Genomic DNA, 23339 nt, shown 5'->3' on the forward strand with positions numbered 1-23339 from the left:
GAACACTATCACATGTTCTAGTTGTTTGATGATCCTTCAATATCCTCACCATTTCATACACATGTTTGTGCACGCGTAAGATCCTGATTTAAAGTGCAAAACTATAACGTGCTTTATTTTTAGTTTGCAATAATGTACTTTCTTTTTACAATCCACGATTTCTGCGTCACAGGGTACAAAAGTTTTATACTCGGCTATAAAATGAAATTAACTTTTCTTTAAAGGTATCGGAGTCGTTTTATTTTGTAAAAGAAAATTTCGAATGAAAATTTTGGGAATATTTTTTCTTGTTGTATTTCATCCAGAGTACCAACAATACGACAGTATTAAATTTTTACTTATAATGAGACGTAACTCAAGATGCCATCTTAGTTTTTGTCAACTATTTTTACACAATTTAATATTAAAACATTTGCTTCTGTTTCAGCATAGAACATAATTTAAGGTAATGCCATGTGATTAATAGTTACCGACTGCTACGAATATTTTCTCCTGTGAAATAATAATTGGTGTTTAACGATGAATATTATTTTCAGATATTTTCAATATATATTAATTTATAATCTTAGGAAAAGTATATGATTATAAAAATATTAATACTTATTTTAATTCAGGATAGTATACAAAACATTATTTTTAATGTTAACAAGCCGGTTTGTATCAATCTGACAACAAAGGGCGTCATTTAAAATACCATTTCAGAATGAGATACACTATACAATTAAAATTCCTCTAGTTTTATTCTTAGTTTCACATTTAAATGGCTTGTTAACTAGTACCCACAACTCAGTGCTACTTTCAAAAGAATGAAGATACTATTTTGTAGCTTTAGCATCAGCTAAGCTACAAGTGTAGCTATCATAAACAATATAACTAGAAGAAAGTTTCTATTTTAAACCTAGTTTTTCCTTTTTTATTTTTAATCCTAGCTGCTTACCTCAACCACTTTATTCTGGAATATGAGATACTATACAAATATATTGGTTTACATTATCAAATGGAAATATTTGGTAAACTGTTTTAGTACACCCCTTAATGAACTGTGCTAGTTACAGAACAAATTCATGTCTAAAATTTGCAGTGGAGTGTTTCTGACTTAACACTTATTTAAGAACGACAGATAGTGTTTTTAATGTCACACACACTTGCATAACGCAAATTTATTTTATTGTTCCATTGTGGAAGCTAATCGCTTGATTAAATTAATAACCGTTGGACATTTCGTCACTAAAGTGTCTTTCGCTTCATCGTAACATTCCGTACATGAAATAGTGGAACAAGTTTGTTTTCCATCCATGCGTGAGGACATAATGTTAGGGAATTATTTCGCAAAAGAAACATTTCGTTAATTTGGCGCAGGGGTTTATGTGAGCCCTCGCGGGTGCAATGCGCGGTCCGTGTATACCTTTAGAACAGTTCGCTCTCGACAATGCCATCCACTCTCATCGCAGCCATTGAAAAATTAATGCTGTCCGGAGAGGCACCCCCTTTCGACCATCGTTGGAAGGAGAGGGGGAGGAGGAAGGGAAGGGGTGAAGAGTGTTTTGTGTGCGGAGGTCACTCATTTAACCTGCTGGAGAGATGCGGGTGTGTTTGGGAACGTCAACAGGTCGAAGCGCGCGTACTCTCCGACAAAGCCCGTGATCGATGATGGTTGTTGTCTGCAAGTGGAGGAGGGGAGGTGGTCCGGCCCTGGGCTCTCTGCCATCATCCGGCTCTCTCTCTCTCTCTCTCTCTCTCTCTCTCTCTCTCTCTCTCTCTCTCCCACCCCATGGTCTTTCACCATCGCACCCACCCACGCTAGTGAACTCACCCCACGAGCCTTTGGATGCTGGGCGCTGGACCATCGCCCCCCCCCCCCCACCCTCTCCCTTTGAGCGAGGGTGACGAAGCTGCCTGTGGTGTGTATTTCACTTAACCGAACGAGGAGATTATAGCGATTAGGTCCCACTCTTGACATACCGTTCACTGCCCGTGTGCGTCTCGGCTTCAGAAATAAAGCGTAAGGATGCATTCTCAACCTTTATTCAGGGTACGGGACTCTGGCTCATTTATGCGAGCACATAACCACGCGGTCGGTAAACTATGGAATATATGAAAGTTAATATAGGAATTTTCAAATTATTCAAATCATATTAATTATTAGCTGTGGTAGGTACTCGTCGTTGAATATTTAGATTACTATTTCGTCGATAAGTATAGCTATAAGTATTATGGAAACTTATAGCGTTGTATCTGTAACGTTTTACTTATCGTATGCCAAAAATGAAGGAATTTTTTTTCTAGATTTTTTATTACAAATAATATTTCTGTATCTTATGGTACTATAATGCCTTTATATACATAGCCTTTGTTTACCTGTAATAATATAGATTTATGAAAGCGAAAGAAATTTTAATATTAGTCCAGTATGTGTATATAAATATTTGTATTTATACACATATACACACTTCGATTGGCTATAGAAATCGCGAATATATATATTTAAGTTGCTCGGTTATGAGAACCACTTGAACATCAGCTTGGTTCTCACAGAATTGAATCATGTTGGGGTCTTGATATCGAACCCTACGCGAGCGGAGAGCAAGGAAGACATCACGACGACATCAGCAACGATCAAGAACACCCCCCCCCCCCCTCCTCACTCTTTTCCTCCGCCTTCTCACACTGGCCTGTTACGAGTTTCTACATGATTTTAAAAATACCTTTTGGCTCTGCCTAAAGGCGCTGGTAGATTTCGAAGTTAATATTTCGGTTAAGTTTGTACAAAAAAGACCAAATCCATTTTCACTAAATGTCGCCCCATGCAGGAAGGGTTGGTCGTACCATAAATTACTTCAATCAAAAGTTTTATACAATGTTATAAATGATTAAAATAATTTTTAAGGGATTTGATACTCTGTCTACTAAAGGGTCTTGAATATTTTTGTACTTAACACTTTTTCTTTCCGTTCACTTAGCTTATGGTTGATGCTAACAACAATACTTCTAAACAAAAGTTTTTGGTACTAATCTTAAGAGGTATAATAACTTCAAACAAATGAGATCGGTTTCACACAAAGATATTAATAGTGATATTTCATTTTTCCCAAAAAATAAAACTTCTTCGCTTCTAGCTCCTTATTCCGATTTGGCCAGTAACGAAAACTATAGAGATTTTCCATATCTTTATTTTTATGTATTATTCTGGAAGTAACTTATTTAAAATTGTGGCACTTTAAGTGTATGTATATTTATACACCATAACGTTTGAGTTGACGATGGTTTTTGGGTCTAGGGACTGAACGAAAAACTTGGTAGTAACTTTCGCCCAATGGTGACGACCGCAGTGGGCAGTTTTTCTTCTAAATGTACATGAAGTTGAGGTGTAGGCGGTCGCCCACTCAGTTCGCCGCCCCGCATACGCTCAGAGCACGTTCGAACGAAATATCGGCTCTCTGGACGTCCGTCACACGACACTCATTCAACGGCAGAACCGCGGCAATCAAAAACCTCGCCTTCAACCTTTCACCGCCGTCGCCGAACTCGCGTTCTCTTCAAAGGAGCGAAGCGCGACTGATTATTTTTGGCGACGGGAAGTTCATCGAGCGATGTCAGGTCGTGACAGGCGGACCAGCACGCCACAGAAACACGTGACCCTTGTGCCAACTGATGGAAAAAAATAGTATTTTTATACCCTGGAGTGGAAAGAAGTACCCAGTCGATATTTTCAACTCATGACTGGCTCAGCACTCTCGATTACTAAGGTGGATTATCAATGATCCGTCGTCCATCATTCGTCCGTCCACCATCCGTTCATATACGTCAACTAGACGACCGATAAACAACACTTCGCACGTCAGTCACAATATTTTTCCACTTGGATGATGCCAACTGGATGGAAGGCTCATATGATTCTTGCAAAGGTTTTAAGTTTGACCATCATATACGCTAAGCACTTACAAATCATTAAACCATTTAATTTTTTCTTCCTAATAATTATTAAGAATAATGTTTGTGTTACCGTAAGTTATTAATTACACTTCTGTGTCTCGGTAAATTTTTGTTTCAAACAGCAAACTTTAAAACGCGTCCAAGTGCACTTAAAAACCTTTTAAAATAAAGGCAATGCCTTTAAGACAATTTTGAGGTTATAATTTCATCCGTCCGTCGAGTGTTAAAGCTTGGCAAGCTCTTGACGGAGGACGGATGGAATTTTCTTGGAAATCTGATTGGCTGCTGGTCACGTGATTGGCGGTTTAATGGACGGACAAATGCGACGGATCATTGTGAGTCCAGCTTTATATTTTAAAGTAATTTTTATTTTGTTGGTTGGGTTTAAGCCAATAACTCAAGAATGCAGTTACGTTCATCAGAGCTGTATTGTTCCTCTTCGTGGAGCTCAATCTGTAGACACTTTGAGACATGAAGAAGAAATAAAAAATAAAAAATATTGCCAATTTATTTCTCGCAATTTGAAATCAAAACCTGAAAAGTAAGACCATTTTATTTTTAATTAAAATGTCACTGACATTCTTGTGTGTGTACCGATAACCTTACCACGATAAGAAAGCGGCTTATACTCTTCCGAAAAACCACAAGTAGCACAGGGAGTGCTGTGGCAAGACACTAAACTCACAATCCAGACGGCTGGTTTTCGATTTAGGATTCTTGATTTAAGGTTACTATATCTAAAATCATTATTCCAAGTTTGACTCTTCGGCCTAATGTTTTGGAATACGACCCAACTACAGTTCCTGGCGACTGTACGGCGTGCATTGCAATAGTATGTGGCTTTACGAATCGTTTGTCAAATCGTTGCCAATTGCCGTCCATGTATTCTTGTTACAGCGTAGTTAGGATGTCTCTTGTACCGATGCAGCCATAACAAAAGAATCATTTAATTTTAATGCAGCATCAAGAGGAAACTAGCCGTGAACGAATATTCGACTTCTTTGAACGCTTATACAACCTGATGTATCAACTAAAAATATAAACTTTCAGCAGTCATTTGTTTACGTTTACAATGTTAAAACTTTCTATTTTTGGCCCTTTTTTTGCGTTCAAGTTAATTATTTTACAATAATATATAAACATAAGAGGCTGTACACTATTTTTTTTTGTAAATTAAACAAAATTATTTAGGTATTTAAAATTACAGATATTTGTAAATTTGTACATTTCCATTAAAACAACTGTATAACTACAGAATTGTGTTTGCAGTAATACTGTATCCGAATTCTTATCCAGTATTTCATTTACTGTACTATCCCAGTACCTGAGCAAATTAATAAGCCATACAAAACAAAAAAGTCAAATCGACAAATATTTTATTATATTTTTAATGGATTGAAACATTAGTTAAAATATAAAATTATTTGCCAATTTTCGTAAGAAATACTCAGTTTTATCTCGAAAAACGTACTTCTACATGCAAAGATAACCATAGCTATGTGTTCTACAATGTTACAATATATTTTCTGTAGTATTACAAACTATATATTAGCTACTGGTTTCCAAAAAAAAAAAAGCTTTTGTAATAGTACAGAAATTTTTTTTTCTTTGTAGAAAAAAGTTGGCTGTTAAGCAGCAGATTGTAAGATTTTTATTAAAAGATAGCGTAAAAAACTGGAAAACTATACGGGTGCATGAAAAATACAAGAGAGACCCGACCTTTCATGAAAAGTTGCATCGGCAGATTCTGTAAGGATCCTTTAGGCTGAATGTTTATTCTAAAATGTGTTCTGAAACAGCTGATGTGTCTTACGTCCCTTGGTGATTTCGGTGTGTTCTATGTCATTGGATTTAATGACGCAGGGAACGGTTGGGTGGCGTGGAAGAGGGCGTCTTTCCCAGACAACTATGTGGAGATGATCTTCGAGTTCGACGATGTCCGGAACTTCAGCGCAGTGCACGTCTTCACCAACAACTTCTTCAGCAGAGGAGTGCAGGTCGCTATGGCAACCAGGGCGTCATTATTTCTTGTCAAATACACTTAAAAAACTTGTACCATTAGTTTACTTTCTGCATCCTATCTTGTACAGTATTATTAGATTAGAAGTTGGTTTATAACTTCAATTGAAGATGATTGGCTTCTGGGTTCTAGCCGCGTTGAAGGAGACGATTTCACTAACATTCCGATTTATCTAGCAGTAGCTATCTTCAGGGAAACTGCTGCCCTGAAGATAGCAACTGTAAGGTTGACCGAAACGTCGGTGAAATCATTTCCTTCTACGTGGCTAGAACCCAGAAGCCAAGCAACTTACAACAATGGCTACGAAACCCTACGATCCCTTTTAACTCATAAATTTCTGAAATTCATTTTCTTCCTCTAACACCGGTGTCACACTATGTGGTTGAACCTCAGTGGTCCGCAGTTTCTACTCGGCGATGTCTTCCACAGCAATTGTTGATATGTTCAAACGTGATTAACTTACTTAGTGCATTCTTGAGAGACCTGTATTGTGCACTCTAAGAATAGCGGTCAAAAGAATTTTCAGCAAAAAAAAAAAAAAACAATAGTGTGGAAGTTTTCGGTCACAGCGGCAGAAACGCATAGTGTGCCACCAGTCTAACGTAACACTTTAGCCACCCAAATTTCTCAATTATTAAATATTAAATAAAATGCTTTGGGATATAGGAAATATAACAAAACTCTAATTATGAGGTGGTAAGAAAAAGTTAACGTTATGGTAATTTTCAATTATTTAATAAATAGATAACATTTATAACTTTGTATCGTTATAAAACTAATATATTTCTGTATACCACACAATGCATGTAAGTAAAATACAAAAAAAAAAGGAATGAATTGACCAATTTTTAAGTTATTGGCATTCGCATTCCAGATGACCTGGTTCGAATTCCAGTCTGGCCATTATGATTTCGTTTTGTCACTACAGGCAAACGTTGGAATGGCTCTATTTTATACCTGCCATGACCACTTCCTATTCCAATATCCTATGTATCGTGGAAAGGAAGTAACAGTTCACAGGGATGCGAGCCACACCAGAAAAATTCCGAAGTTCTGCGAAGTTTGCCGATCGTTCCTTAAAAAGACACCATTTTAATCATATAGATAACAGCAAAAGAAAGTGTTAGCATAGCGATCATCATATTAAAGATAACCAATAAAGTGGTAAATATTATCAACACCATTTATGCTCAAACACAATTTTCTCGGCTAATAAATTATACGTAAGCCTAAAGAAAGCAAACTGCACAAAGAGTTTTTGCTACTTTAACAATTAAAAAAATGTATTTGCGGGTGTAACTGTTAGTTCAATATTAAAATTATAAATAACCATATGTTTTTCAATAGTATGTTACATTGACTATTTTTTATTCGTTTGAAAATAAATCATGTGCAACGTTGCATATCTTTGAGCATTACTGCCCGAAACGCGCATGCGCACTGGACATTCACCTGTTAAATCTCATTTGCTGGTGCGCACCTATTTCGTTGCATATTAAAGTGTTCCCCTCAATGCGTCTAAATAAATAATACTTCTGGAACTAAGATAAAGTTTTAAAAGTGGAGTTGGAGCTGTGTGTCACGTGAGTTGTTAAAATGTAAGTATCCTAAAATATTTTGCTTTTTTTATATCGTGTTTTTGCTATTTATTTTAAATAATTTTTAATATAACCAAATTTAATTGTTTATAGAATGTTTTTTCTACTAGAACAAGTCCTAGTTAAATGGTTGTTATGAACCAAAAGGCGAATTTTTATGTCCATCCTAGAATGTACTGAGGGCATGAATCCATATGGTGTATACAGTTGGTATTAACCGTTCGTATGTAACCTTCGTTTAGAAACTGTTATCTTTAGTAAATCATCATTCCGAGGTTTTTCCAAAACCTCGGGAACCGCAGGTCTCTATGGTTTTGAGATAACCGATATTTTATTGATTTAGTAAATGATTTACTAAAAATTGAGGGTTTCCAGTTGAACGCTACATACGAACGGTTTAATCCAAAACCGTATACATGATTTTAATCATTCAGAACATGCTGGAATTGACATAAATATTCGCCTTTAATTTTATAAAAATAATTAATTCTGACCTGTATAGTATAAAAAAACAATTATAAACAATACAACATGGCTATTTCATAATTATATTTTAAAACATGACCAAAACACGCAATATTAAAAGCATAATAACTGAGTATAAGGAACGCCGCGCGGTGCGCAGGTGTTCAGCAGGGCGAAGATCCTGTTCAGCAACGGCGGGCAGTTCTACAACGGCAAGCCGCTGTCCTTCTCGTACATGCCCGACCCGGCGCTGGAGCACGCGCGGAACGTGTCCGTCCGCCTGCACCAGCGCGCAGGGCGCTTCCTCAAGCTGCGGCTGTACTTCGCCGCCGAGTGGATCATGGTCAGCGAGGTGCTCTTCGAGTCGGGTAGGCCACCTTCCCTTGCCGAGCCCGTCCACTCGCCATCCTTCCCAAGTACTCATACAGCTCAGCCTCGCCATTCTTCCCAAGTACTCATAGAGCTTGTCACGCCTTCCTTCCCTATTACTTCTAGAGCTCGTCCACCCCTTATTTACAAAGTACTCCTGCAGCTCGTCCATAAATTCCTTCCAAAATATTTCTAGAGCTTATCACACTTTTCTTGCCAGGTACTTCTAGAGCTTGTCCACCCCTTCATTCTGATAGCGTGACTCCCTCCCCTTCCCCGTGCCATTAAGGAGGTAGTAAACCTTATTTATTTTGCTTCTAGTATTTTGTTTTATCACGTGATTTAAAAAAAAACCTATACTAGTACATCCGAATAGTGGATTCTTCTTCAGAAACTTTTGAAACTCTCTGACGTCTTCTGTCTAACCTTAATTTCGGACAGCTACAGCTAGTTGGCCATATAAATTGACATTAATACTACTGACCGGGATGATTTCGACATTAATGCCGGTCTCAGTGGTCCAGTCATCAGCGCACCTGAATTAAGGCGCGCTTCCTACGCGTCAGACTCAGCACGGCTGACGCATGTGCAGTTGGCGTTTCCTATGGAGCATCAGGCTCGCTCAGGTCGCGGTAGAGAACGCGGTTTGTTGCTTTACTTAATGTTTTAAGTTGAAGATCAAGAGTTTCTACTGCAACTATGTGAGAAAAAGCAGACTGATTTTTCCAAATAAGGACTAAGAAAGGTTGTTATGAACATCAAATTAATCCGCACTTGTATAAAAATAATTACAAGGAGGCAAGGTATTCGATCACATTCAAGTAGAGTAGCAAGCACTCACAGTATAAATAAATAAAAAAATTGTTTTACAAGCTTTCGAGTTTCGGAAATAACTGTAGTTCTTCCCAGTTATATATTTGCTTCTTTTATCTTTCGATCAGTCGTAAGCCAGAAACGACTAATATTTTGTTTATTTTTGTTTGCTGGTTATAAAGTTTTAAATAAACATGCATTCTTAAAGAAAAATAACGAACCTCGTTATGAGCTCAATAGAAATGAGCCACTGCCAACTAGAAAAAACTAGTACCATTAGCAAGAAGTGGCGATTGTGCGCATGAAGATGGATTTTCTGAGAACGAACTATTCACAGAATATTTCAACAGCCGTGCAAATGCAAGGACAACACCCTGGAAAGGTTATCGCTATAATATAACTCATTTCTTTCATCTTTATATCCTCACTTTATATCTGTTTATTTATGTTCATATGAAATCAAAATATTTTTCCATAATATCAATTGATTTTAATTTTGTTTAGCCGTTGAATCAGTCTGTTTCCTTTTATTCAACGGTGGACATTTGTTTTAACAGACAAAGTTAAAAATGAATTGAGCTAAAGTAAATACATGTTTAAATAATTGTCCACAAAAAAAAAAAAACGAGTGTAGCAGCTCCTAGCGAATGGATGGTGAGTAAAGGTTAACGTCTTTTAAAGATTTTTTTATTAAAAAAAGTTAAAATTATCTTCATAAAATAAAGTAATACAGTGATTTTTTGAGGACAGATCCCGAAAAATCGTTTTTGTAATTTTTATCAGTGTATGTTGATCACTGCGCGTTATTTGTTATTACAATAAAAATAAAACATAACACGGCAACTAGAAAAATCTGTCAAAGAACATGCATGATCTAATAATGGATTGTACTTTTTGAAACCTTCTCTCCACGAATTCCTCCATTACTCTCGAAGTAATTCCGTTAATGATTTCGTCCTTGTGGTGGTAAATAAAAAAAAATTTGTAAGTAAAAAATCTGTAGGTGCAAGAACATTTTTAAATAATTTTTTTCTGATTTCTCATCTTCCCCAACTGTGAAGACTACCTTTTCTTTGGCGTGTAGGCGTGCTCTGCGACCGCTACGCGCGACTCCACTGCATGGCTTCTGTCGCAGGCAGCTGACGCCGTATGGAAGCAGTCCAACACACCTTAGTAGCAGTGCTCTGTATCAGACGATGCATAGGATTCCCTCCTTTTCTAACCATGTTTTGTGTGATCAAGGTGACGTCTCGGGAATGTATGTTTCAATAAGATTTTTATTAAGTGAAACTTCTTTGCTGAGAGGGATACAATTTTCGAGCTTTACGAAAATTCCGATCGCACGAGGTAAATAATTATGTACGTGGTGGGGTAACCGGGAGAGGTAGAATGAAGCAGCATAATTGCTCACTTGCATACTTGTAAATTTGCACACTTTCATAATTTCACACTTGAATACTAGTAAACTTGCATAGTTGCACACTTGGATACTTGCGCAATAGCATAAATAATTGCTAGCATACTTGTACTTATATATGTATATATATATATATATATATTTTTTTTTTTTTATCTGCTACCTCATCCAAACCTTATAAAATAATCAGAGAGAAGTTTCACTCCTGTCACGCGTAAAGACCTTTTTTAAAGTTTGTTAACTGAGTCCTATTAGTCATTCTTCCTTTTAAGGTTGTATGTTCCTTTTCAGGTCATTATTTTATATTTACGTTTAACACGATTAAACTTATAGACATTTTGAGTACCAAACTTGAATAAAATTATATATATATATATATATATATATATATATATATATATATATATATATATAGTTCATACGTTCTGAATTATCAGCTGGAAAAGTACAGTTTTTCAAATTTTTGTGCAGCATGGATAAGGAGAACCAAATGGAATAAATAACTGCAATTTTTGTTTTGTTTTAAAGGCAATACTGGTGACTACTGCATGATGCGGTTCAAATTACTTTCGAAAAAATTAATTTCAATTGATTAAGCCTTTTAAAATCATTTTAATTCTTAGGATATTAAAAGGCTAGGAAAAGTTTAATATTTTTTTTCTGAAAGAAATTAAACCTTAACAGTAGTATGTAAATGGGGTTCCGAGATCAGGCTTCAGGCTGTGGATTGAAGATTGTCGGTCCGCCATCTTGGATTTGTGACGTCACGACGGCAAAAATTCCTCAAAATTCCTCAAAAATGCCTCAAAATGACTCAAAATTTCCCGTTTTAAGAAAAAAATTCCCGTTTTCGAGGGAAAAATTCCCGTTTCGAGCGAAAATTTCCCGTTTTATTCCTTAAAAATCCCAGAGGCTGAAAATTCCTAAAACTGGCTTAAGCATCCTTAACTCAAGCCAACGTTAAGCCATTTATAGGATTATGACGTCACCGCTGCAGTTTCCGTTACGCCCGCCATCTTTAAATTTACTATCCAATTTTAATGAAATAGAAAATTTTTTAAAATTTATAAAAAAATTCAATTAATAAAATTTTAATAAATTATTAATAAAAAATATACTTTTACGACATGGAGCTCGGAGTCCTCGGTTCGAACCCGACGAGTGCAAAAAATAAAAAAAATGGCGACCGATCCTTCCCTCACAGTGGACGCTGGCAGACTGACTCCCACCACTTTTTATCATCATCTAGTATGACGTCATGTACGCCATCTTGAAATGTGGACGCCATCTTGAAAATCTTTATTTATTATCCGATTTTAATGAAAAAATTCCAAAATTCATCAAAAATTAACGTATTTGAATTCTGTTTGATTATATCGATGTACGTCCTTGGTTCGATTCCCGGCGAGAGTAAACGGTCGATCCTTCCTCCATGAAAGCTACCTAGACTGATCTACCACCACCAGTACCAAGGTATATATCATCAACAGGTAAGACATCAAGTCCGCCATCTTGTCTTCATCCGCTGGAGACCACCATCTGGTTTTTCGTCTGCTAGAGTGTGCCGATACCATGTAGTATAATTATCTGGTCACCATACTTTTGTCCTCAACTGTTGACATTGAACATTGACCTTGACCTTGAACCTTGACCTTGAAATTTGACCTTGACCTTGAAACTTGACCTTGAAATTTGACCTTGACCTTGAAATTTGACCTTACCCTTGAAAATTGACCTTGACCTTGAAATTTGACTTTGACCTTGAAATTTGACCTTGACCTTGAAATTTGACCTTGACCTTGAAATTTGACCTTGACCTTGAAATTTGACTTTGACCTTGAAATTTTACTTTGTCCTTGAAATTTGACTTTGTCCTAGTCGACCATCATGTATCCGACATTTTATGTTCAGTACATGCTACCAGGAGCGACCACCTGCTGGAGTACACCATCTTGTGCGTGTACTCGTGTTATAGAAACATTTCCATCTGGTTAATTTTATTCTAACCCGCTACATTGCAGTAATCATTTATTACAAAGGTGCCCCCGCCATCTTGAAATTCGGACGCCATCTTGAAATCATGTAATTTTTTAGCTATAAATGCGGGAAAAATTCCAATAGTCTCCGAAAAAAAAATCAATTAATTTACAAATTGAATCGATGGATCCCTGTCCACGGTTCGATTCTTGACCAGAGACAGTTGTAACTAATTATTAAATAAATGTTAGGTTCTGTTTTCCATTACCTTTCGCGGAGTTTATTAATCATTCACTCTACGAAAATCAACTCAAGTCATTATACCGGACCAACGAATTAAATCAGTGCCGATTAGCCTATTATGAAAGTCTAATTTTTCAATAATCTGAGTAACATATAAGCCGTTCGTGTACAAAGCCACACATATAGATCAATTGCCTTCAGTCCATGAGACCGAGTCATGTCATTATCAGACGTATAGGCTAGTCATTTAAGGACCACATGACCTTCGTAATCCATCGTGACATTTTTATACATTCTAAAGGACCAAGTAACCTTGTAAAATATTTTAGTAACACCAAGAGGTGATAAACTAGTAAATATTCAATCACTACATTTTGTACTACGCGCAATCAACAAAAAAGGAAGCACCAACAACGAAAAGACAGCACCACCAACGAAAAGACAGCTCATTTGGAAGCACCGACAACGAAAAGGCAGCACCGCCAACGTAAATACAGCACATTTGGAAGCACCGACAACGAAAAGGCAGCACCGCCAACGTAAATACAGCACATTTGGAAGCACCGACAACAAAAAGACAGCAGTGACAACGAAAAGACAGAACATTTAAAAGCACCGACAACGAAAAGGCACCACATTTGGAAGCACCAACATCTAAAAGACAACACCGCCATCGAAAAGGCAGCACATTTTGGAAGCACCGACAACGAAAAGGCAGCACCGTCATCGTAAAGGCACGGACCGCAAGACCGGGTCATGTCAATATCAGACATATAGACCATGAACTCAGTACACACAGGAAAAAGGAATGTACACGCAGGAAAACGGAACGTACACGCTGGAAAACGGAATTTACACTCAGGAAAACGGAATGTACACGCAGGAAAAACGGAACGTACACGCAGGAAAACGGAAGGTACACGCAGGAAAACAGAACGTACACGCAGGAAAACAGAACGTACACGCAGGAAAACAGAACGTACACACAGGAAAACGGAATGTACACGCAGGAAAACGGAACGTACACGCAGGAAAGCGGAACGTACACGCAGGAAAAACGAAACGTACACGCAGGAAAGCGGAACGTACACGCAGGAAAAACGAAACGTACACGCAGGAAAACCGAATGTACACGCAGGAAAACGGAACGTACACGCAGGAAAACGGAACGTACACGCAGGAAAACGGAACGTACACGCAGGATAAACGAAACGTACACACAGGAAACGGAACGTACACGCAGGAAACGGAATGAATACAGGCTCCAAAATTCATTGGCTCCAATATTCATTTACTCCAATATACATTGACTCCAATATTCATTGGCTTCAATATTCATTGGCTCCATCAGTCATTGTCACCAACAGTCTTTTGGTTCCAAAAGTCTTTTGGCTCTAAATATATTTGGCTAGAATTCTTCGAGTCTAAGAGACTATGAGGCCACATGGCTACGAGTCTAAAATGATCTAGATATTTACGAGTTATACACGGCTTGCGAGGCTAGAGCTACGAAGCTTCTAGTTCACAAGTTTACGTGACTGCGAGGATACAGGACTACTAGTCTACATGAGTACTTGACTACGAAGCTACTCGTCTACAAGGCTCCAATTGCAGCATCTGTCTTCGTCAGAATTTTCTCTCTTGCTCCAACTGCAACACCACCATTATGTTATAAGATTACATGGATACTTGCTTACGTAGCTTCAAGTCTACGTGGCTCCAATGTATCATGACTACGCGAATTCAGGCAATGAGGTTACGAGACTACGTGAATACAAATTTTCAAGTTTACGAGACTGCGAGGCTACAGAGCTACGAAGCCTCTAGAAAAAGAGTTTACGTGACTGCGAGGATAGAGGTCATCAAGTCTACATGAGTACTTGACTACGAAACTACTCATCTACAAGGCTCCAGTTGCCGTATCTGTCTTCGACGGAATTTTCTCTTTTGTTCCATCTGCACCACCAGCATTATGTTATAAGATTACATGGATACTTGCCTACGTAGCTTCAAGTCTACGAGGCTCCATTACATCATGTCTACGCGACTACGAGCCATGAGGTTACGAGACTACGTGACTACGAATCTTCAAGTTGACGAGACTGCGAGGCTACAGATCTACGAAGCCTCTAGAAAACGAGTTTACGTGTCTGCATGAATACAGGAATACAAGTCTACAAGGCTACAATTACTACATTTGTCTTCGACGGAATTTTCTCTTTTACTACATCTGCTCCATCACCATTATGTTATAAGATTACAAGGCTACTTGCTTACGTAGCTTCAAGTCTACGAGGCTCCAATGCATCATGACTACGAGACTACGTGCCATGAGGTTACGAGACTATGCGATTGCAAGTCTTCAAGGTTACGTGATCCCGAGGCTATAGGACTACCAAGCTTCCAGAACGTATGGTTACGAGACTGCATGACAAATTGGCGGCGCGGCTACGAAACTTCATGCCTCTAACTGACTACAATAGCACTATTCAGTGGTGAGAGTTAATTTATCTCATGCAAAGGTACTTGCTGCAAGTAGTTCCGCTTTTCAACATCAGATGACGTCACGTGTTGCTTGCAGGTAAATAATATTTATTTCTTATATGCGGGATGCTCACTATCGATCGCATAAGAAGGATGGCTTCGTTAGTCTCCAAGGAGAAGGAAGTTCGTCCTTCCTGCTAGTGCTTCTCAGATTTCTCACGGTCCACCATCTTGGATTGCGACGTTACGGCGACCATCTTTGATAGGTGTGACCTTGACCTTTGACCGAAACCGCAGGAATTATCGCAAGCACTCGGATTAATCATCAAAATATTGTTAAGAATAATCAGGAGCACACGGAGAAAACCATCACAATATTGATAAGAATAATCAGAAGCACACGGAGAAAAACGACACATGTTTTCTTTGATATCATAAAATTACAGGGAAAAAAATTTAAAAATAAAAATAAATTAATAAAAAAATTAAAAAAATTAAAAAATACATAAAATTCTGGCTTGTACTAAAACTCTTATCTTTGCTCAACAATGATAAGTTTACAAGCTAGCAGAATCAGTTTATGTATTTTTTAATTTTTTTAATTTTTTTATTAATTTATTTTTATTTTTAAATTTTTTTTCCTGTAATTTTATGATATCAAAGAAAACATGTGTCGTTTTTCTCCGTGTGCTTCTGATTATTCTTATCAATATTGTGATGGTTTTCTCCGTGTGCTCCTGATTATTCTTAACAATATTTTGATGATTAATCCGAGTGCTTGCGATCATTCCTGCGGTTTCGGTCAAAGGTCAAGGTCACACCTATCAAAGATGGTCGCCGTAACGTCGCAATCCAAGATGGTGGACCGTGAGAAATCTGAGAAGCACTAGCAGGAAGGACGAACTTCCTTCTCCTTGGAGACTAACGAAGCCATCCTTCTTATGCGATCGATAGTGAGCATCCCGCATATAAGAAATAAATATTATTTACCTGCAAGCAACACGTGACGTCATCTGATGTTGAAAAGCGGAACTACTTGCAGCAAGTACCTTTGCATGAGATAAATTAACTCTCACCACTGAATAGTGCTATTGTAGTCAGTTAGAGGCATGAAGTTTCGTAGCCGCGCCGCCAATTTGTCATGCAGTCTCGTAACCATACGTTCTGGAAGCTTGGTAGTCCTATAGCCTCGGGATCACGTAACCTTGAAGACTTGCAATCGCATAGTCTCGTAACCTCATGGCACGTAGTCTCGTAGTCATGATGCATTGGAGCCTCGTAGACTTGAAGCTACGTAAGCAAGTAGCCCTGTAATCTTATAACATAATGGTGATGGAGCAGATGTAGTAAAAGAGAAAATTCCGTCGAAGACAAATGTAGTAATTGTAGCCTTGTAGACTTGTATTCCTGTATCCATGCAGACACGTAAACTCGTTTTCTAGAGGCTTCGTAGATCTGTAGCCTCGCAGTCTCGTCAACTTGAAGATTCGTAGTCACGTAGTCTCGTAACCTCGTGGCTCGTAGTCGCGTAGACATGATGTAATGGAGCCTCGTAGACTTGAAGCTACGTAGGCAAATATCCATGTAATCTTATAACATAATGCTGGTGGTGCAGATGGAACAAAAGAGAAAATTCCGTCGAAGACAGATACGGCAACTGGAGCCTTGTAGATGAGTAGCTTCGTAGTCAAGTACTCATGTAGACTTGATGACCTCTATCCTCGCAGTCACGTAAACTCTTTTTCTAGAGGCTTCGTAGCTCTGTAGCCTCGCAGTCTCGTAAACTTGAAAATTTGTATTCACGTAGTCTCGTAACCTCATTGCCTGAATTCGCGTAGTCATGATACATTGGAGCCACGTAGACTTGAAGCTACGTAAGCAAGTATCCATGTAATCTTATAACATAATGGTGGTGTTGCAGTTGGAGCAAGAGAGAAAATTCTGACGAAGACAGATGCTGCAATTGGAGCCTTGTAGACGAGTAGCTTCGTAGTCAAGTACTCATGTAGACTAGTAGTCCTGTATCCTCGCAGTCACGTAAACTTGTGAACTAGAAGCTTCGTAGCTCTAGCCTCGCAAGCCGTGTATAACTCGTAAATATCTAGATCATTTTAGACTCGTAGCCATGTGGCCTCATAGTCTCTTAGACTCGAAGAATTCTAGCCAAATATATTTAGAGCCAAAAGACTTTTGGAACCAAAAGACTGTTGGTGACAATGACTGATGGAGCCAATGAATATTGAAGCCAATGAATATTGGAGTCAATGTATATTGGAGTAAATGAATATTGGAGCCAATGAATTTTGGAGCCTGTGATCATTCCGTTTCCTGCGTGTACGTTCCGTTTCCTGTGTGTACGTTTCGTTTTTCCTGCGTGTACGTTCCGTTTTCCTGCGTGTACGTTCCGTTTTCCTGCGTGTACGTTCCGTTTTCCTGCGTGTACGTTCCGTTTTCCTGCGTGTACGTTCCGTTTTCCTGCGTGTACGTTCCGTTTTTCCTGCGTGTACGTTCCGTTTTTCCTGCGTGTACGTTCCGTTTTTCCTGATGTACGTTCCGTTTTTCATGCGTGTACGTTTCGTTTTCCTGTATGTTAATTCTGTTTTCCTGCGTGTACATTCCGTTTTCCTGCGTGTAAATTCCCTTTTCCTGCGTGTACGTTCCGTTTTCCTGCGTGTACGTTTCGTTTTCCTGCGTGTAGGTTCCGTTTTCCTGCGTGTAAATTCCGTTTTCCTGCGTGTACATTCCGTTTTCCTACGTGTACGTTCCGTTTTCCTGCGTGTACGTTCCGTTTTCCTGCGTTTAAATTCCGTTTTCCTGCGTGCACATTCCGTTTTCCTGCGTGTAAATTCCCTTTTCCTGCGTGTACGTTCCGTTTTTCTGCGTGTACGTTCCGTTTTCCTGCGTGTACGTTCCGTTTTCTTGCGTGTACATTCCGTTTTCCTGCGTGTACATTCGGTTTTCCTGCGTGTACGTTTCGTTTTTCCTGCGTGTACGTTCCGCTTTCCTGCGTGTACGTTTCGTTTTTCCTGCGTGTACGTTCCGCTTTCCTGCGTGTACGTTCCGTTTTCCTGCGTGTACATTCCGTTTTCCTGCGTGTACGTTCTGTTTTCCTGTGTGTACGTTCTGTTTTCCTGCGTGTACGTTCTGTTTTCCTGCGTGTACCTTCCGTTTTCCTGCGTGTACGTTCCGTTTTTCCTGCGTGTACATTCCGTTTTCCTGAGTGTAAATTCCGTTTTCCAGTGTGTACGTTCCGTTTTCCTGCGTGTACATTCTTTTTTCCTGTGTGTACTGAGTTCATGGTCTATATGTCTGATATTGACATGACCCGGTCTTGCGGTCCGTGCCTTTACGATGACGGTGCTGCCTTTTCGTTGTCGGTGCTTCCAAAATGTGCTGCCTTTTCGATGGCGGTGTTGTCTTTTAGATGTTGGTGCTTCCAAATGTGGTGCCTTTTCGTTGTCGGTGCTTCCAAATGTTCTGTCTTTTCGTTGTCACTGCTGTCTTTTCGTTGTCGGTGCTTCCAAATGTGCTGTATTTACGTTGGCGGTGCTGCCTTTTCGTTGTCGGTGCTTCCAAATGTGCTGTATTTACGTTGGCGGTGCTGCCTTTTCGTTGTCGGTGCTTCCAAATGAGCTGTCTTTTCGTTGGTGGTGCTGTCTTTTCGTTGTTGGTGCTTCCTTTTTTGTTGATTGCGCGTAGTACAAAATGTAGTGATTGAATATTTACTAGTTTATCACCTCTTGGTGTTACTAAAATATTTTACAAGGTTACTTGGTCCTTTAGAATGTATAAAAATGTCACGATGGATTACGAAGGTCATGTGGTCCTTAAATGACTAGCCTATACGTCTGATAATGACATGACTCGGTCTCATGGACTGAAGGCAATTGATCTATATGTGTGGCTTTGTACACGAACGGCTTATATGTTACTCAGATTATTGAAAAATTAGACTTTCATAATAGGCTAATCGGCACTGATTTAATTCGTTGGTCCGATATAATGACTTGAGTTGATTTTCGTAGAGTGAATGATTAATAAACTCCGCGAAAGGTAATGGAAAACAGAACCTAACATTTATTTAATAATTAGTTACAACTGTCTCTGGTCAAGAATCGAACCGTGGACAGGGATCCATCGATTCAATTTGTAAATTAATTGATTTTTTTTTCGGAGACTATTGGAATTTTTCCCGCATTTCTAGCTAAAAAATTACATGATTTCAAGATGGCGTCCGAATTTCAAGATGGCGGGGGCTAATAAATAAAGATTTTCAAGATGGCGTCCACATTTTAAGATGGCGTACATGACGTCATACTAGATGATGATAAAAAGTGGTGGGAGTCAGTCTGCCAGCGTCCACTGTGAGGGAAGGATCGGTCGCCATTTTTTTATTTTTTTGCACTCGTCGGGTTCGAACCGAGGACTCCGAGCTCCATGTCGTAAAAGTATATTTTTTATTAATAATTTATTAAAATTTTATTAATTGAATTTTTTTATAAATTTTAAAAAATTTTCTATTTCATTAAAATTGGATAGTAAATTTAAAGATGGCGGGCGTAACGGAAACTGCAGCGGTGACGTCATAATCCTATAAATGGCTTAACGTTGGCTTGAGTTAAGGATGCTTAGGCCAGTTTTAGGAATTTTCAGCCTCTGGGATTTTTAAGGAATAAAACGGGAAATTTTCGCTCGAAACGGGAATTTTTCCCTCGAAAACGGGAAATTTTTTCTTAAAACGGGAAATTTTGAGTCATTTTGATGCATTTTTGAGGAATTTTGAGGAATTTTTGCCGTCGTGACGTCACAAATCCAAGATGGCGGACCGACAATCTTCAATCCACAGCCTGAAGCCTGATCTCGGAACCCCATTTACATACTACTCTTAACATTTAGTAGCTAGTGTAATTGATTATAAATCTAAAATGTTATAGTTTTCTATACCTGTTTATTCGCCTTATACGTAATGCACAAGAACGATAAATAAATGCAACTTTGGCAGTCAGTTATGAGAAAATTATGCTCTATATATATATTTCATTTTTTTGAAAGTTCAGCCACTCAAAAAGTCGGCATGTCTAACCGTGTGGAACGTAAGTATAAAATAACGACCTGGAACTGGACACACGCCCTTCAGTCTCCTTCTGACGGAGGTTGGCGGCCCGCTTAGCCAGGTCTGGACGTGATGTGGCAGAATGGAAAGCTCCTTCTAACGTGCAGTTTTACCATCTTCGAATTGCCTTCAACCATTAAGTCCTCAAATAAAATCGGTCAGTTTTTCTCACTAAATTAGTAAAAAAATATTATTACAAATTATTTTTTGATTTCCCAAATAAAAGTATGATTATGCAATTTTCTTTTGTTTGGCTCATTAATCCTAACCTGTTAGATATATGACAGGGCCTACTTGATTAAATTAGGAGCTTTATTCACAGATAACCTTTGATAATCTTCGGTTTACAGTATGTTTTATTGGTTAGATTTTCAATTCTTGTTCTTTTAAGACGAGGAAGAAATGGTTCTGCGCATAAAAAATGCAATAATATCACGCCTGTTTAATTCGCAACGTTGTTTTTTACGCGTCTCCAGCTAGGTGTAAACGTGTGAATAACGAGCTAACTAACTACTGGAAATACTTTCGAACAGCATGCAGCTACGTAAAAAAAAAAAGGAAGAAACTTCCAGCCGAGGGTAATAAGCGATAAAGCCGGAGCGTCGTAACCTGGGTTTAGCTGAACCTAGTTAAAGCCTCTGGGTGGAGGTTTTTTACTGCCTGGAATCCTATTTCCGGACGGAGCGCTTGCAGCGGGACTTTATATCCCTCCAGCCCCTCGCCGACTGAAATTTTAACTTTTTAATTTCTCGCTCTACTTTGTTGTTCTCCTCCCTCGTCAGTTCGCGTTCCGCAAGTTCCTCCTCTTGCACGTCAACATCCTCGCGTTCCGCTGTTGTGTTGCCAGACGTTAATCATTCAGAGTGGAATCAAAACTGGCGCATTTTACTTACAAGGAATTCTGCACCCACTCAAGTGTTACAAGAGTCTAAGCTTACAAATAAATTATTTCTTTATCTTAACACCAAATTTCTTGCAAATAAAAAATGTTACGAATTTTAAAACTTCGGAATCCTTACGAAACGTAAGTAGATTACCTATTTTCATGAACGCGAGTTCATTAGTATTTTATACACCCAACACAGTTAAGAAAAAATTGTATTTGTGTTTGAAATATTATTATATTCATAACTTCCAAAAGATATACTTTCATGTTCTCAGTCCGTTTGCCTGTTACAGGTAAAAAATATGACCAAATAAGAGAAAATAACAATAGAGTGTGGTCATAAACGTAAAAAAAAATAGTATTTGACTGTACTATCACTTTCAAGAATAACTAGTTTTAATTAATTATTTTTAAATGAATAATGAGTTAAAAAAATTATTTAAGATCATTTTCAGTAAGAAACTTCTAAAATCAAAGTTTTTTATCCGAAGAAGTTGGAATTTTCAATACAATTTCTAAGGTTTAAAATGCGCAGAACTAAAAAAAAAAAAAAAAAGTTTAATCTCACCAACAAATGGGCTGCAATCGACGAGTAACTTCCAAAAGTAAATCGTAACGTATGTCATTACACTGCTCTGTATCACACTGCATTGCAGAACTACACGTGTCTCCCCAAGTCCTCGTGCAGTCGGATGCGCGCCGGCCTTCACTGCTTGAGTTCGAGCGCACATTTGCACTGACTAAATGCGGTTCATAAAGCGTTTCTTTCAAACGAAATGTCGACAGGTCAATTGAATCATCCAGAACAAGTGAACAAAAATTACAGAATGGTTTTATTTTTGGTGAGGATCGTGAACAGAAAAAAAATTCTGTACTTTAACAAAATATTTAATTATAAAACAGTTGACAAGAAATAGTTTGTAATATTACAAGAAATATGTTGTAACTTTGTACAACACACGGCTATGCTTAATTTTTCATATATAAAATAAGTTTATTGAGATAATAGTAAGTATATCTTATGCATATTGGCGCATAATTTTATAGTTTAATTGATGTTTTATTCAAAAATAATTTTTTTTAAACCGTGGAAACTATTTTAGCATATTAAATAATTGTACATTATTTTGTTTTACTATGCTTATTAATTTGCGCTGTTTATACTGGAAAGCTATTCCGGGAACGGTTTACAAATTAGGTACTCTAACTTTTGGAGGTACTGTGACAGCACAAAGCATAAATTCCCGGGTAACAATCCGAACCCAAAATTTCTACGAACGCTATTTTGTAGTGAGTGATACAGTTGTTTTCATGTAAGAGTACAAATGTACAAATATCTGTAATTTTACACGAATATTGATGTTTCGTTTACAAAAAAATTACAGTATGGCTGTGATCACAACACCACGAGCATGACTCAAATTAAAGAGGCCCGAGCTGCCTTAAGCCTTTGTGAATAACTTGCGACATAATCCCCTCCTCCCAAAAACGTTAAGTATTAACTATACACGAGCGTCGCACCGCGACTTATCGGTATAAAAACTAAACCTTTCAGCAAATCCCACAGGCGTATTAGGTAGATTTAGAAGAACATGCCTATTTCTTCTGGAAATGTTCTTCAAACTTCCATAAACTTCTGGAACATTTTAAGAACTTAATTTACAACACAAGGTTTATATTCTCCAATATTCAAAAATGATCAGTTATACATTTTCTCATATTCCATGGAGTGAAAATATTTCGAATTTTTTGTAACTCAATGCATCCACTATTGAATAGCTTGAAACGAATTTTATATTATGCCTACTAATGTAGTTATGCAGTTTTGACCTTCAAACACTATTTTTCATTCTTTTCACTAGTACGTAGTACTATAAAAATCTGTTTTAGACCAAAGTTTAAGATAATATTAAAATGGTTTATATTAAATTCGAACGAATTTAATATTAAGGAAAGTTTGATTTTTTTTTTTAATTTCAAACCATGGTTTTTACAGTAATAATTCTTCGCGTTAAAAATTT

The 23339-nt window shown here is 37.9% G+C and overlaps 1 protein-coding gene across 1 annotated transcript in view; it reads left to right on the forward strand.

The window, feature by feature from the left end:
• LOC134537516 (discoidin domain-containing receptor 2-like) overlaps positions 1 to 23339 on the forward strand; it is a 228358-nt gene that overhangs the window by 161150 nt on the left and 43869 nt on the right. Inside the window, exons 6-7 of the mRNA XM_063378070.1 lie at positions 5797 to 5930; positions 8177 to 8384. Coding sequence (XP_063234140.1) covers positions 5797 to 5930; positions 8177 to 8384 — 342 coding nt within the window. The remainder of the gene's footprint in view (positions 1 to 5796; positions 5931 to 8176; positions 8385 to 23339) is intronic.

The sequence above is a fragment of the Bacillus rossius genome, chromosome 1 (genome assembly GCF_032445375.1).
Source record: "Bacillus rossius redtenbacheri isolate Brsri chromosome 1, Brsri_v3, whole genome shotgun sequence".
Lineage (NCBI taxonomy): Eukaryota > Metazoa > Arthropoda > Insecta > Phasmatodea > Bacillidae > Bacillus > Bacillus rossius.